The sequence below is a fragment of the Astyanax mexicanus genome, chromosome 12 (assembly GCF_023375975.1).
Source record: "Astyanax mexicanus isolate ESR-SI-001 chromosome 12, AstMex3_surface, whole genome shotgun sequence".
Classification (NCBI taxonomy): domain Eukaryota; kingdom Metazoa; phylum Chordata; class Actinopteri; order Characiformes; family Acestrorhamphidae; genus Astyanax; species Astyanax mexicanus.
The window spans coordinates 13,985,755-13,999,835 of NC_064419.1; the positions used below are offsets into that span (position 1 = coordinate 13,985,755).

Consider the following 14,081-nt stretch of genomic DNA (forward strand, 5'->3'; position numbering starts at 1 on the left):
CAGATGGTGTATCGTTATCAAGAGTGGGAAGCAGGACTCCACAACTTTGATGACCATGTTGTGCTTACCTTGGAACTGTGCATTTTTCTGAGGCAGAACCTACAAGTAAATATTGCCTGGTATATGTCACATGTTGTTAAATATTGAATGTTACAATTTTGTTAACAAAATGCCATGTCATCTACAGAACCATACTGCAGTGTCCAGAGCTATACAATCACTGGAGGGACTTCGGGGTGTTAAATTTCCATCCAGAGATGCCATTCTCCATGCATATTGCCATTTTGAAGCTCTCACAAGCCATGATTACACATATGCATGTGTTAATTGTGGCTACTACCCAGCAGTTGTGGTCATGGATCTACACAAAAAGGGAGTCTTCAGCATGGCAGGTAAGCTCTTCCTTCTATCATACCTCATCCAAGTTGTAATGCTAACCTATATTTGCACCTCATCCCTGAGTCCTACTGTTAGCCCACCTCATCTCTGAGTCCTACTGTTAGCCCACCTCATCCCTGAGTCCTACTCTTAGCCCACCTCATCCCTGAGTCCTACTGTTAGCCCACCTCATCCCTGAGTCCTACTGTTAGCCCACCTCATCCCTGAGTCCTACTCTTAGCCCACCTCATCCCTGAGTCCTACTGTTAGCCCACCTCATCCCTGAGTCCTACTGTTAGCCCACCTCATCCCTGAGTCCTACTGTTAGCCCACCTCATCCCTGAGTCCTACTCTTAGCCCACCTCATCCCTGAGTCCTACTCTTAGCCCACCTCATCCCTGAGTCCTACTGTTAGCCCACCTCATCCCTGAGTCCTACTGTTAGCCCACCTCATCCCTGAGTCCTACTGTTAGCCCACCTCATCCCTGAGTCCTACTCTTAGCCCACCTCATCCCTGAGTCCTACTGCTAGCCCACCTCATCCCTGAGTCCTACTGCTAGCCCACCTCATCCCTGAGTCCTACTGCTAGCCCACCTCATCCCTGAGTCCTACTGTTAGCCCACCTCATCCCTGAGTCCTACTGTTAGCCCACCTCATCCCTGAGTCCTACTGTTAGCCCACCTCATCCCTGAGTCCTACTGTTAGCCCACCTCATCCCTGAGTCCTACTGTTAGCCCACCTCATCCCTGAGTCCTACTGTTAGCCCACCTCATCCCTGAGTCCTACTGTTAGCCCACCTCATCCCTGAGTCCTACTCTTAGCCCACCTCATCCCTGAGTCCTACTCTTAGCCCACCTCATCCCTGAGTCCTACTGTTAGCCCACCTCATCCCTGAGTCCTACTGTTAGCCCACCTCATCCCTGAGTCCTACTCTTAGCCCACCTCATCCCTGAGTCCTCCTGTTAGCCCACCTCATTCCTTGAGGACCATTTGTCTATGCTTTATCTCTGTCCAGAACACAAAGCCTAAATGTGTCTTTTCTCTGACAGTGAGTGACATTAAGGAACCTCCTAAAAACTTCAAAGGAGAAGTCAACATTGAAGAGTTTTGGAATTCTGTCAGTGTTGAAATGATTGCTCGTGGCTTTGTGCCTAGTAAGTTTATGATTTGTGATTTGTTATGTTTACATTTGGTTTCAAGTACTTATGCAGAGTGGTTTTGGTAGTCAGTATTACTATTTTTTTTTGAGGTCGTGCCAAAAATCCCTTGGCTGTTTATCCGTCTTACGAGTTTTGGGCACCGTGGATTGGCAGACACACCAGGAAAGGAGATAATGTGCTTAATACTGAGTGTGAAAAAGTATTGCCTGCTCAACCAAGTCCAGAGGCAGAGCTGATTATGGTGACGGAGGAACGTCTTGTGGATGAACTCAAAAAACAAAAGGTAAAACTAAAAGACTAGTAGTGTTACTGTAAGATGAAGTGTGTGTATGTGTGTCTCTCTCTCTCTCTCTCTCTCTCTCATATATATATATATATATATATATATATATATATATATATATATATATATATATATATATATATATATGTGTGTCTGTGTGTGTGTGTGTGTGTGTGTGTGTGTGTGTGTGTGTGTGTATATATCTAGTGTAGTGACACTGACATGGTGGTGGTGTTGTACTGGTATGAGTGAATAGGACACAGCTGTAATTGGACACAGGGCACCTGCATCACTGCTGTCTGATACACTCATACCAATGCAACTCACACTAACAAACCACCACAATGACAGTTTTCCTGCAGTGCTAAGGATGAGCACCAAAACAATACTTACTCTGTGGTGGCCCTCTAGGATCCTGACCACTGAAGAACAGGGTGAAAGAGGATTAAAAAAACTCTTGTGAGGATCAGGTGGACTGCAGTCTGTAGTTACAAAACTACAAAATTCTTGGTGGTGGTACAAAATTGTGGTAAATGAAGCTGATATATTAGACAAAATAGTATATACAAAAATGTTGTGTGTTTGTGTGTTTGTCTAGGTAGGCACAGTGCGCAAACTGTGCAAGGCTTGTCACATAGACCCTAGAGGGTCACGTGATGACCTCATTATTAGACTGCAACAGGAGATGAAAAACCGGCATACATACGACAAGGTTTTTCAGAAAATCTGGGGTGCTTCTGGTAAGTATACATTAAAAATGTATATATTCTGTCTGGATGCCTTCTTATATTTTATATTTTATAATTTATGTTCTCCTCTTAATTTTTTTAAACAGGTGGATGGTGTGTCATTGCATGCCCTCATGGTGTGGTGTACAGCTTGAAATTCAATCTGCGGGCAGAAAGTCCTAGGGATTTCACAGACCTCCTTTTGTCATGGAAACACATACCAAATGTGTCCGTCTATGATTTTGCTCGTGGATTGGCCACACATGCAAACCTCAGATTTCCAACCATCATACCATTCCACCCACATGAAGGACGGTTGGCTGAGCCTACATCTGAAAATATCTCTGCCGCGCAGAAAGGTAAACTCCAAGTGTCTCTACCTTGGCTGGTTGAAAAGTCCCAAAATTCAGATTCCAGTGGCCATCCCATCACCGGGGCTAGCAGTCACTATGTACTGTATGATAAGCTGCATGAGTCCAACACAAAGGATCAAAAGGACATCTTAAGGAGAATCAATCTCGTCCCAGAACTGCAAGGTTCACTAAACAGCCAGGTAGCAGAGCAATTGTTTGGAAGTATAAGAAAAAACAATTACTTCCTGAACAACATGTCCCCCTCCACACATGTGTTTCTGATGAGAAACATCATGCAGCATCGCAATGTAGCTGTGAACCATCACCTTTTGGAGACACAGCTGAAGAGAGGACTAATGGACCAGCTTATTAACAACACCACTCTGAATGAGCTTGGGCAAGCAGTTTTAGGTAGGTTTTTATATGTATGTAAATGTTTATATAATACAGTGCATTTTTATAAAGATTATACTAATTTCCTTATGTATTTTCAGTTCAAACTACACAAGCACAGCAGTCAGGTGTGATGTCAGTGGAGCAAGTGGAGTCAGTGGAGCAAGTGGAAAAAGTGGAGTCAGTGGAGTCAGTGGAGCAAGTGGAAAAAGTGGAGTCAGTGGAGTCAGTGGAGCAAGAATCCCCAGAACCCATGCAGCCCTTCACACTTGAGTCGTCATGTGATGCCGGTAGAACAGTTTTGCCTTTAATAACAAAATCATTGTCCATAAGATTTTGCTATCGTCATTTTTTTATATCACGTGTGATCTGCAGAATATGAAACCTGTGGGATGCAGTGTGAGGCCCACACAAAGTTGCAGAATGTGAAAGCATGCCGGGATTTTTGGTCTTTGAAATTACACCCTGATCAAGAGAAACTGGTATGTGGAAACTTGCAGTCTAGAAATGAACATGCTTTTTAAAAATAAAACGTGATAATGTGCAAATAGTTTGCAGCATGCTGTGTATAATTAAGATGATGCTTGTTTTATTTTTTTTCAGCTTTCCTACGTCCTAGATGGAAAAAGGCCAAGAAAAGAGCTCATTGTCAAAACAGGATCAATCTGTCTTGTTAGGGAGGATTTTTTTACTTTGGGCATGGCACAAGAAATGGATGCCAACGTGAGTAAAATTGTTGTAAACCATTGTATAATATAGAATTGTGACACACAAATGTGTACATGCATTGTATAATTAAATATAATTTATGTATTTAAGTTATTAAATAAGTACAAGTTTATGTTATTTAAGTTTAATGTTTCTGAATCAGGTTGCACCAACCAGATGCTTTGGGCTGGTTTTCCAAACAGAGATTAAGCCTAGTCCTGGACTTTATCTTCCTTTCAGTGGAAAATCTCCATTCAGAATGCTGTGTAGTGATGTACTAGGCTTAATCCCTGTCTAAAAAAATATGGTGCTTCATCTAGTAAACTTACTTGCAAGGAGAAATTTAAATATTAAATAAATAGCTGTTGTTCGCTGACTGTTGTAGGTGGGAAATGCCTGCCTCAATATCATTGACGGAATTGCCAGAGCACAGGTAATAACTAAACAGGTAGTAACTTTTTAGTGATTTTTGAGTGTGTCAGATTGTATGCATTCATTGAAATACTTTATAGGGAAGGAATGTTTTCATTGCCGATGTCTATGTTGTGGCGACGTGGCTCCCCCCTTGTAATGCTGATCCACTTGACCATCTCCCAGTAAGTGTTTGTACCCTGACCCTAACCATATTTTCCCAATATTCTCTGTACTGACATAATGAATCTGTGATTTTAATGACATGTTTTATTTAGCATGATGCTCAATTGAAAGAGATCCTTGTCATCCCACTGTGTACATCAGGACACTACATACTATCTGTAAGTTTTAGCATGCTTTTAAATTATACAGTGAACAAATTTTGATTTGCACTGTGTTCCTTTTGTTTTGTCTATCTATTTAACTGTTTTAGGACGTTCTGCTTAGATAACTGTGTCAGTGGTATGAAATGCAGTGGGAATTGTTGTGCTACCATATCTAACATGTTTATTGAGAATGTAGATTGCATGTCCATTCTTAGGTTTTGAGACCAGCCAAGAGGGAAATTCTTTTTCTAGATCCCATGTTCACAAAAAGAACAGAATCTCGTGGATTTGGTGATTCCATGTTTCGATCAGTGATGAGGTTACAGTTTACAATAAATATTGCATGCAGTTCATGGTTTACCAGTCTCGTTCCAAGACTAGGTCAAGTTACTGTCAGAAAAAAAGGTACAGTACAGGTACATATTTGATCACTGAGGGATGAACAATTTAAATGTACCCTCAAAGGTACAACATGTGTCACACCTTCAGCCTTTGTATTTTTTATGTTTCCTTTTTTAGTCCTTCTTGTCGTTCCTGTCCTGTCCTGCTCTTCAGTCTGTTTTGTTTTCATAGGCATGTGCTCCTTAGCACAAGGCTCAATTTTGTTTCTGTCTTGTCTACTCCCTTTTCTCCGCCCCAGCCCTGTCCTAGTCATTATTATTGTCACCTGTCCTCATTTTTGCATTTGTTACCCCGCCTTCTTGCTAACGGCCCCAGGGGTTACCACCCCAGTGGTACCTTTTTTTCTGCACGTTTAACAGCATGGAGTGTTTCTGAAGTTCATATTGCGAGTTTTTATTTTTGTGTGCTTTTCCACATATTGTCAGCTGAAGTGAGATAAGGGTTTGTTTTAGCTTAACACGTTTGTTTTCTAAAATTACAGTAATCTTGCTCAGATGTTGAATCCGGGACATTGGGAAGAGAAAACAGGGTGGGATTTGCAGGTAAAAGCTACTTTTTCTTCCCTCTCTTTATTTTATTTGCCTTTTCAGTTTGTTTTTTGATTGAAATACATTGTTCTTTTTGAAGAACCTTCCAATCCAGCATTGGGGAAATGACTGTGGTGTCTTCATGCTGATGGTGAGACAAATTTTGAAATCTTAACTATTTGTTGTTTAATCTTGTTTAATATATATGTTGCTTTTATGACATATGTGTCTATTAAATTATTTTGTATCTGTCTCTCCCACTTTTTAGTATGCCCTTTATGTTGTACTGGACGCCCAATTTGACTTCACTGTTGTGAGTAGACATTGATGACAAGATGTGTGTGTGTTGCTTATAAAAAAAAATTATTAATGCAAGTTATTTTGTTTAGCATGACATGTTGATGCTACGCAAGTGGTGGTGCGTAATGTTAATGGAGACATTTGAGGTAGAAGGGTAAGATCACATCTTTATACTTAATTTATAATTTTTGCTAACAATGTACTTAATTATTGGCAACCAATATGAATCTTTTTTTAAGCTACGGAAAGAGATTTGCCCACTGGACGGACAATGCAAAAGCCCTTCTGAATGGACAGTTACAACCCATCTTTCGTGTTGGAGAACATGTGTACAGCCAGGTTAGTTTTCAAGATTGTTTTCAAGTGACTAATGTTAAAGAGAGACAATTTTACCAATTAATTCAAAATACTGAATCTCAAGTGTCTGTAGTACTCACTAATTAAATTGGTTACAAAATTGCTAGCATTTCATTGTATGCTTCCTATACTACTACTTCAAATTTCAACAGGAACTTCCACCACCAGTACAGAGGGAACAAGAAAGAAAATATACACACCACCACTGTCTTGCGCAAGACATCAACGCCTGTGTTTACCAAAGGATACGAAACAAGTAATAAAACAATCATTTGCATAAACAATGTACCAGTTTAGGGGTTACATATATGGATTTAAAATGTGGTGTTTTTGTATTTATATAGATTAATGTATCCAGAAGTGCAGTCCGTCAAGTGGGTCCAGTGTCAGTTCTGTGACGGTCAGTTGCACAGTGACTGTGCAGGAGTGGAAACATTGAAAGAAGACACATTTAGCTGTGGATGTCACCAACCAGTGCCTTATCCATATAAAAGGTTTATTTTATACACACATTAAACCCATTTTCTTTGGTTGTATTAGACTTGCATTAAACGCATAAATAAATATGTTTCTGTCTCCAGGACCTATGCAGCAGTAAGAGAAGGAGCAGTCATCAGCCACATTACAGATGAAGAAATTCTGGTGAAGACTTTGTTTTTATTTCCGGTTTTATTTTCATGGAGGAAGCAACTTGTTTTCCTGTTTTGTGCATTAAAACAATATGTATTTTCCGTTTATAGACACTACAAAGGAACCTACAGTTAGGAACAATTAGGTCCAACAGGATGTTCCTACATGAGAACCCCACATTTGACACAAAGATGAAACAGCTGCGAGATGGACACATTTCTGTGTTTGATGAACAACAGGTAAGTATATTTAATGGATGGTTTATTAAAATATGTAGTAGGCTAGAAGTGTTAGTTTGAAATGTGGTTCTCATTCTTGCTGTACACACCTTCTCACAACTCCCTGCATTTCAGAGTTTTCATGTTCTAATTCACCTGGCCCTTCATGGGTCAACAGTCTTCTTCAAAGGGTTGCTGCATGTTTTTCTTTCACACACACGCTAAAGTTCACATTAAAACATTAGTTTAATAAATTATGCTCAGATGGCAAGTCTTGGTTGTACATCCAAAACACAGTTGTCACTTCACAAGCGTAATCATACTATCTGTTTAATCATATACCTAATATATATATATGTATATATATATATACATATATATATATATATATATATATATATATATATATATATATATATATATATATATATATATATATACGTATATATATATATATACGTATATATATATATACGTATATATATATATATATATATATATATATATATATATATATATATATATATATATATATACATATATATATACGTATATATATATATACATATATATACGTATATATATATATATATATATATATATACATATATATATACATATATATGTATAAATAACAATAGTGTTTTTTTTTTTCCTCATAGACTGAGGCCATCATAGAGAGGACATTTGCTGTCCTAAAATGTGACCGAGCAAGTTTAAAGAATACGTCCTTTGTTTTGGAAGTAATGACGCCTGAGGTAAGCTCAATTGTAATTTTCAAATGTATTTTTGATTTGCATGACATCTTAAAATTGCATTGTCCAATCTAATCTGTAAATCATCCTATTTTAAGATTACCATCCTTCTGCTGAGGAAGCTGGAGGGGTTCAACAGATTTGAAGCTGAAAGTGTTTTTTCTCAACATGTTACATTTGAGTAATTATGAGAAATGAATCTTCCCATTCCACTTTAAAATGTGAACTTGTTGTTTTGTTGTTGTCTTGTTGTCAGATTCATCACAGTTATATTGTTTTTCCTCTGTTTATATTGTGTAGTTTTTTATGAATAAATAAACTTTATTTGCTTTTATTATATTATTTTCCCTCTGTTTATATTTGTACATTGTTATTATTATTATTATTATTATTATTATTATTACTTCATTAACCTTTTCTTCATTAACCTTTTCTTCATTTAAAGCATTACAAGAACTGCTTGCTTCCTTGCTTTTACATAGTTTTCATTGTTTTTGAATAGAAACCTTTTATATTGTTTAGTATTTTTAATGAATAAAAACTTAATGCTTGCTTTTATTTGTTTTCCCCATTGTTTATTATTATTATTATTATTATTATTATTATTATTATTATTATTATTATTATTATATTTAATTTTATTTTGTTTAGTGTCTTTTTTTCTGCTTCTTTTTGTATTTATTTTTTATTTCTGTATTTTATTTATTTATTTTTTAACATTGTTTTCCTATTTAGATTTGGTTTTCCTTCTGTAGTTTCTTAAAAAAAAAGAATGCTTGTTTTTATTACATTTAACTTAATTGTCCTCTGTTCATTTATTGTTGTTGTTTTTTAATAAAGTCGCTGCTTGAATTATTTTTCCGCTTGTTTATTGTGCATACTTTATTGCATCTTTCTGAAAATAAGCAATTTTATAGTGTTATTAAAACACAGACAAGCATGCTATTAGAAAATATAACAGGTTACTAGCAATCAAAACAACTAGCTAAGTTAGCCGATTTTGTCAATGAATGTTTTATATTACAACACAAACCTATTGCCTACATCTCAGTCAAACCTAGAATCTCCTAGGTATTTAGTTCGCTAACATATATATTAATATTCAAATTCCACAAAAACGTTACATCTCAGTCAAACCTAGAATCTCCTAGGCACCCCAAACCCAAAAAGTATAAAATATATTTGTAAAGTATAAAGTTCATTAAACTATTGTTGCTTGTTATAACCGTGGTTTCGTACAATGAGCAGTCGGCCAAGTTGACTTTTATTTTGAAGCATGTGAAAAAAAAAACTGTGGTGACGTCGTTTCCGGGACTCAGGGACGAGCTAGGTGTCGGCCAAGTTGACTTTTATTTTGAAGCATGTGAAAAAAAAACTGTGGTGACGTCGTTTCCGGGACTCAGGGACGAGCTAGGTGTCGTAGAAGAGGTGGACTGACAAATGAGATCTGCGGCCTGACGCTGTTGCAAAAAATTGTTTTTGCGACCTAAAACACATTAGAACTGTGTAAAATGCACTAACTTCGTGTAATACACATTTCTTAACTGTTTCCGTTCATTTGTGTGTTGAACGTAGTAAAGTCTGTTTTTGAAGGATTTAGGGCTAAGAAAAGTGTTTTGCCCACAGTTTTGAGCACCTCTCTCGCTCCTTAGAGCGATGAACTGCTTCAAGTGTTGTTTTGAGCTGAAAACTTCTCTATCGGTCAAAAATGAGTTTTTACGACCTAAAACACATTAGAACTGTGTAAAATGCACTAACTTTGTGTAATACACATTTCTTAACTGTTTCCGTTTATTTCTGTGTTGAACGTAGTTTTTGAAGGACTCAGGGCTGAGAAAAACGTTTTGCACACAGTGTTGTATTCCTCTCGCTCATTAGAGCTATAAACTGCTTCAAGTGTTATTTTGAACTGAAAACACATTAGAACTGTGTAAAATGCACTAACTTTGTGTAATACACATTTCTTAACTGTTTTTGAAGGATTCAGGGCTGAGAAAAGCGTTTTCCACACAGTTTTGAGTTTGCTTCAAGTTTTGTTTTAAACTGAAAACTCTTTAGCTAAAAGATTTTAAGACCTAAACACATAATAACTGTGTAAAACGTACTAACATCGTATATTAAGTATTGAGTTATTATTAAGTATTTGTATTAAGTATTTGTGTTAAATGTAGTAAAGTCTTTGTTTAGACGATGTAAGCTGAGAAAAGTTCTCTCTTGCTCCTAAAAACGTAATAAAGTTCAAGTGTTGTTCTGAACTGAAAACTTTTGCTCAAAAGTGAGATTTTAAGACCTAACCATAGCGCATGGTTAAAGCTAGCTTAGCTCCTTAAAGCTATCAACCACTTGATGGCTGACAACCACCATGTTGTTTTAAACTGAAAACTTTTTAAAAAGTTTTTAAGACCTAAAATATATTGTAACTATAAAATACTCTAACTGCTAGTTTTCAACATTTCTTAAGTGCAATCTAAAAAATAATATACTGGATCTACTTAAAAAAATTATGTTACAATTTAAAAACTTAACCTTTTTATTGTTTTAAAAGGTGAGCACTGTTGAAAATGAATACAATGAATGAATACAACGTGAATACAAATGAATACAACGTGTAAAAAAAAACTATGATTTATTTTCCAACACAGAAACAACGGGTAGTCAATATACAGAAAATGTTTAACAGGGGCGAACGGCAGCCAGAGAGATCACAAGTACCAAAAAACGAGGGACAGTCCTAAAGTCTTACATGGCAAGGCAATAATGAAGAGCAGGCAAATTCAGCAACGGTATAAACATTCCAGGTAGTACACAAAATAAAATATCAAAGGGTAGGCACAAATCAGAGTCGAGAATGAACAATCCAACAATACACAAAAGGAAACACAGTCAAAAATAAATTTGTAACGTTGTAACGTTGTAAACGTTGTAAAGTGGAAAACCAATATTCAGCACAGGTGTGCGTGTGTAAGGGCTATTTATACTGTAAAAATTAGTATTCCGGACTTCCAGGGAGTGTACTGGGAGTGTACTGAGATCTGGTTAGTGTAGTTCGGAGACTGGAGATCGCAGGAAGCACCTGAGTGTGGGAAAGACAGGAGTGCCATTAGCACCAGACCTGACACTAAATTTTCCTCGAAAATGTCCTTTTCTCCGAGGTAAAACACCAATGGATTGCAACTTCTCTGCATTTTTCCAAAAAAATATGTTAAACATATAATTCATTAAAACAATTATGTGACGAGATGTGACCAATGACGAGACAAAAGCAATCCTGGAAAATGGAGACAGATTTTTTAGCTTGGTCTGAATCAAAGTGTCACTAAACTGCAGTGTGAAACCCGAACTAACTGGACCAAATGTGTATAATGTAAAAATCACATGAACCACTCCTGGATTACACCAAAAAGGCCGGTCTGCGAATAGAGAATGTCTTTGTCATTTTGTCACTGATGATTTTAGAGTTATTCCTCTTCTTTACTTCACTCAAGAGGTCTAGTCTGACTTGCTTCAAACTTTCTTCTGTTTCTCCTTGTGGGTGAGGTGGAAAGTAATTCACCTTTGCCTTTCTTAGCTTCTTTAAATCTCTTTAAATTAGTCTTTGCTGCCATCCATAACATCCAAAAATTAACCTGGTTTTCTGGGACAAGGATGGTTTTGAATCAATGCTTCCCTTTAACAATTGATAGACCTACCTAGACTACCTTGATTGCAAGCAATTTTTGGCCAACAATGTCTGTATTTCTGCCTATATACCACTTTTGCTGTGATTTGTAAAATCCAGCCACATATTCACCAACTGTCAAGTCACACCAAGATATGATTGAAAAGCCTTCAATCATCTGAAAGGTTTTTAAGCTCATCAATACTGTTCTGAACTACGTATTAGTGCAACCACCTTGGACCTCTGTTCTCTTTTCTGTGGATGTTTCCATGTGATATTATCCTTTTCTAGAGATAAGAGTTCATCTACAAAGGAGAAAGTGCATGTTTGCTTTATTTACTCCAAACCAAATACATGGAACACAAACGTTGCTTTTCCTGTCTTTAGGCTGTAGTTCAATAACCTGACACTGAACTGGCCATATCTGGTACTTAGAGCTTTTAAAAATTGGAATTCCATCAAGGTTCCACAGTAAACTAATATCATGTTCGCATAGTTGGCCAGTTTCTCTTATTTTCTGTACTCTGCTCCACTCTGTATATCATTTAGAACTCCTTCTGTATCTGCTGTCTCTCTAGATAAATGTAAATTGGGATTTTTAAGAGTGTCTTTAATCTGCCATGACAAACTCCTCCTTAAAAAAATGAGCCGTTTTTAAGATTTGTACCATCATCAAATACAAACAGGCATGGTTCACATTGTGTTTGCCTTTTCTCCCTTGTCTTCATGTACATAGAACATGAGAAGGAAATAAATATTAGCTTCTTAATGACCATACTCTACATAAGCTTTGTAAAACAGGTACACACTTTTCTAGCACTAACCCAGGCACATGTTTAATACAAATCTTGAGGAGATGTTTCAGAGCAATTCCAGTCATCTTATGTTGCAGGACATCAGCAGCGGAATCTTCCCTTTTGCATTTTTGGAGTAGCACCAGCATACAGAAGTTCATCATCAGCATGTGGCATCTAAAACGTAGAAACATAATTATTTAGATTGTTTGTAGAAGAAGAAACACTCGGTGTGAGCTAATCTATATTTTGTAAAGATATATCAAAGCTTTCTATCTTGGACATGAATAATCTTAAAATGAATGTTAATGTGTTGTGATATACCTAAATAACTTAAATTACACCTTTTACTTATTTTCACAATATTGTATACACATTTACTTTAAAGTTATTACAGAAATGCAAATGTAATTTTATTATCATTTTAATTTGTTAAGAATTACACAAAGGTTCTTGGTCTTCAAAAGTGCAAGGTCCAACTGTACCTACAGTTCAACTGCTAAACTATGGTTTCTGATAATCTGTGATCTTTGTAAAATAATTTTCCTAATTAATCGTTACCTTTCGATAATGCATTTTAAATTTGTAATATAATTAATGTTACAATACAATGTTACAAATTCAGATTTTTCTGATGATACATCTGTTGGTCTGGAGTGTCCAGTTGTTTCATCATCACAGGACATCCCATGTAAGGTTTTCTAAGTGGAATGTATTTAAAAAAAAAATAGTTTCATGTTAACCATTACCTATAACCTACCAAACCTATAAGCCCATTATAGTACCTGTTCACATGGCTTACTTGGTCTCACTATATATTTTCGTAATAAGCAAAGAATAAGCACTATGAGTTTATTTGAGTTTCTTAAGAAGAGGAAGAGTTCACCCGACATCATACAAGTCATTTTTAGTACCTTTGAACATGCTTTTGTTTGTATCTCTTTTACTAATTCACAAAACTGCTGATCAAAACTCCGTGGTGTTTATCACAGGCCTCACTGTGGGGCTGTAATAATCAGGTGAGTAATTGGGATATTGAGAATGTGTATAGTACACATAGAGAACAGTAGAGAAGGCTACAATAATCAGCTGATTTATTGTGATATTGAGTGTGGGTACAGTACAGTTAGAGGACAGTAGATGGCGCTGCAAAAAATCAGCTGAGTTATTGTGACAGTGAGCGTGGGTATAGTACAGTTAGAAGAAAGTAGAGGGCAATGTAATAATCAGCTGTGTTATTCTGATATTGAGTGTGGTAACAGTACAGTTATGACACTAGAGAGCGCTGTAATAATCATCTGAGTTATTGGGATATTGAGTGAGGGTAGAGTACAGTTAGACAACAGTAGAGGGCGCTGTAATAATCGGCTGAGTAATGGGGATATTGAGTGTGGGTACAGTACAGTTAAACAACAGTAGACGACGCTGAAATAATGAGCTGAATTATTGGGATATTGAGTGCGGGTCCAGTACAGATAGAGAACAGTAGAGGGCGCAGTAATAATCAGCTGGGAGTGGGTAAAGTACAGTTGGAGAACAGTAGAGGGCGCTGTAATAATCAGCTGAGTTATTGGGATATTGAGTGTGGGTACAGTAAGGTTAGAGAACAGTAAAGGGCGCTCTAATAATCATTTAAATTTTTGTTATACTGAGTGTGGCTACAGTACAGTTAGAGTACAGTAGATAGTGCTGTAATA

At 36.7% G+C, this 14,081-nt stretch overlaps 1 protein-coding gene across 1 annotated transcript; it reads left to right on the forward strand.

Annotated features, from left to right (window-relative positions):
* The first annotated feature begins 355 nt into the window (after positions 1–355).
* LOC103042038 (HMG domain-containing protein 3-like) lies at positions 356–6,000 on the forward strand. Its single transcript, XM_049486087.1, has 9 exons — positions 356–392; positions 1,428–1,532; positions 1,628–1,821; positions 2,420–2,561; positions 2,657–3,313; positions 3,397–3,585; positions 3,671–3,777; positions 3,899–4,018; positions 5,941–6,000. Exons 1-9 carry the CDS (start codon positions 356–358, stop codon positions 5,998–6,000), a joined length of 1,611 nt encoding a protein of 536 aa, XP_049342044.1.
* Positions 6,001–14,081: the final 8,081 nt, after the last annotated feature.

What these genes read in the sequence shown, in the direction of transcription:
- LOC103042038 (XM_049486087.1), top strand. Translation starts at nt 356, where the DNA reads ATGGATCTACACAAAAAGGGAGTCTTCAGCATGGCAG. An exon ending in GGGAGTCTTCAGCATGGCAG is followed by an intron (nt 393 to 1,427) that starts GTAAGCTCTTCC and finishes TTTCTCTGACAG; the next exon opens with TGAGTGACATTAAGGAACCT. An exon ending in CACAAGAAATGGATGCCAAC is followed by an intron (nt 4,019 to 5,940) that starts GTGAGTAAAATT and finishes CCCACTTTTTAG; the next exon opens with TATGCCCTTTATGTTGTACT.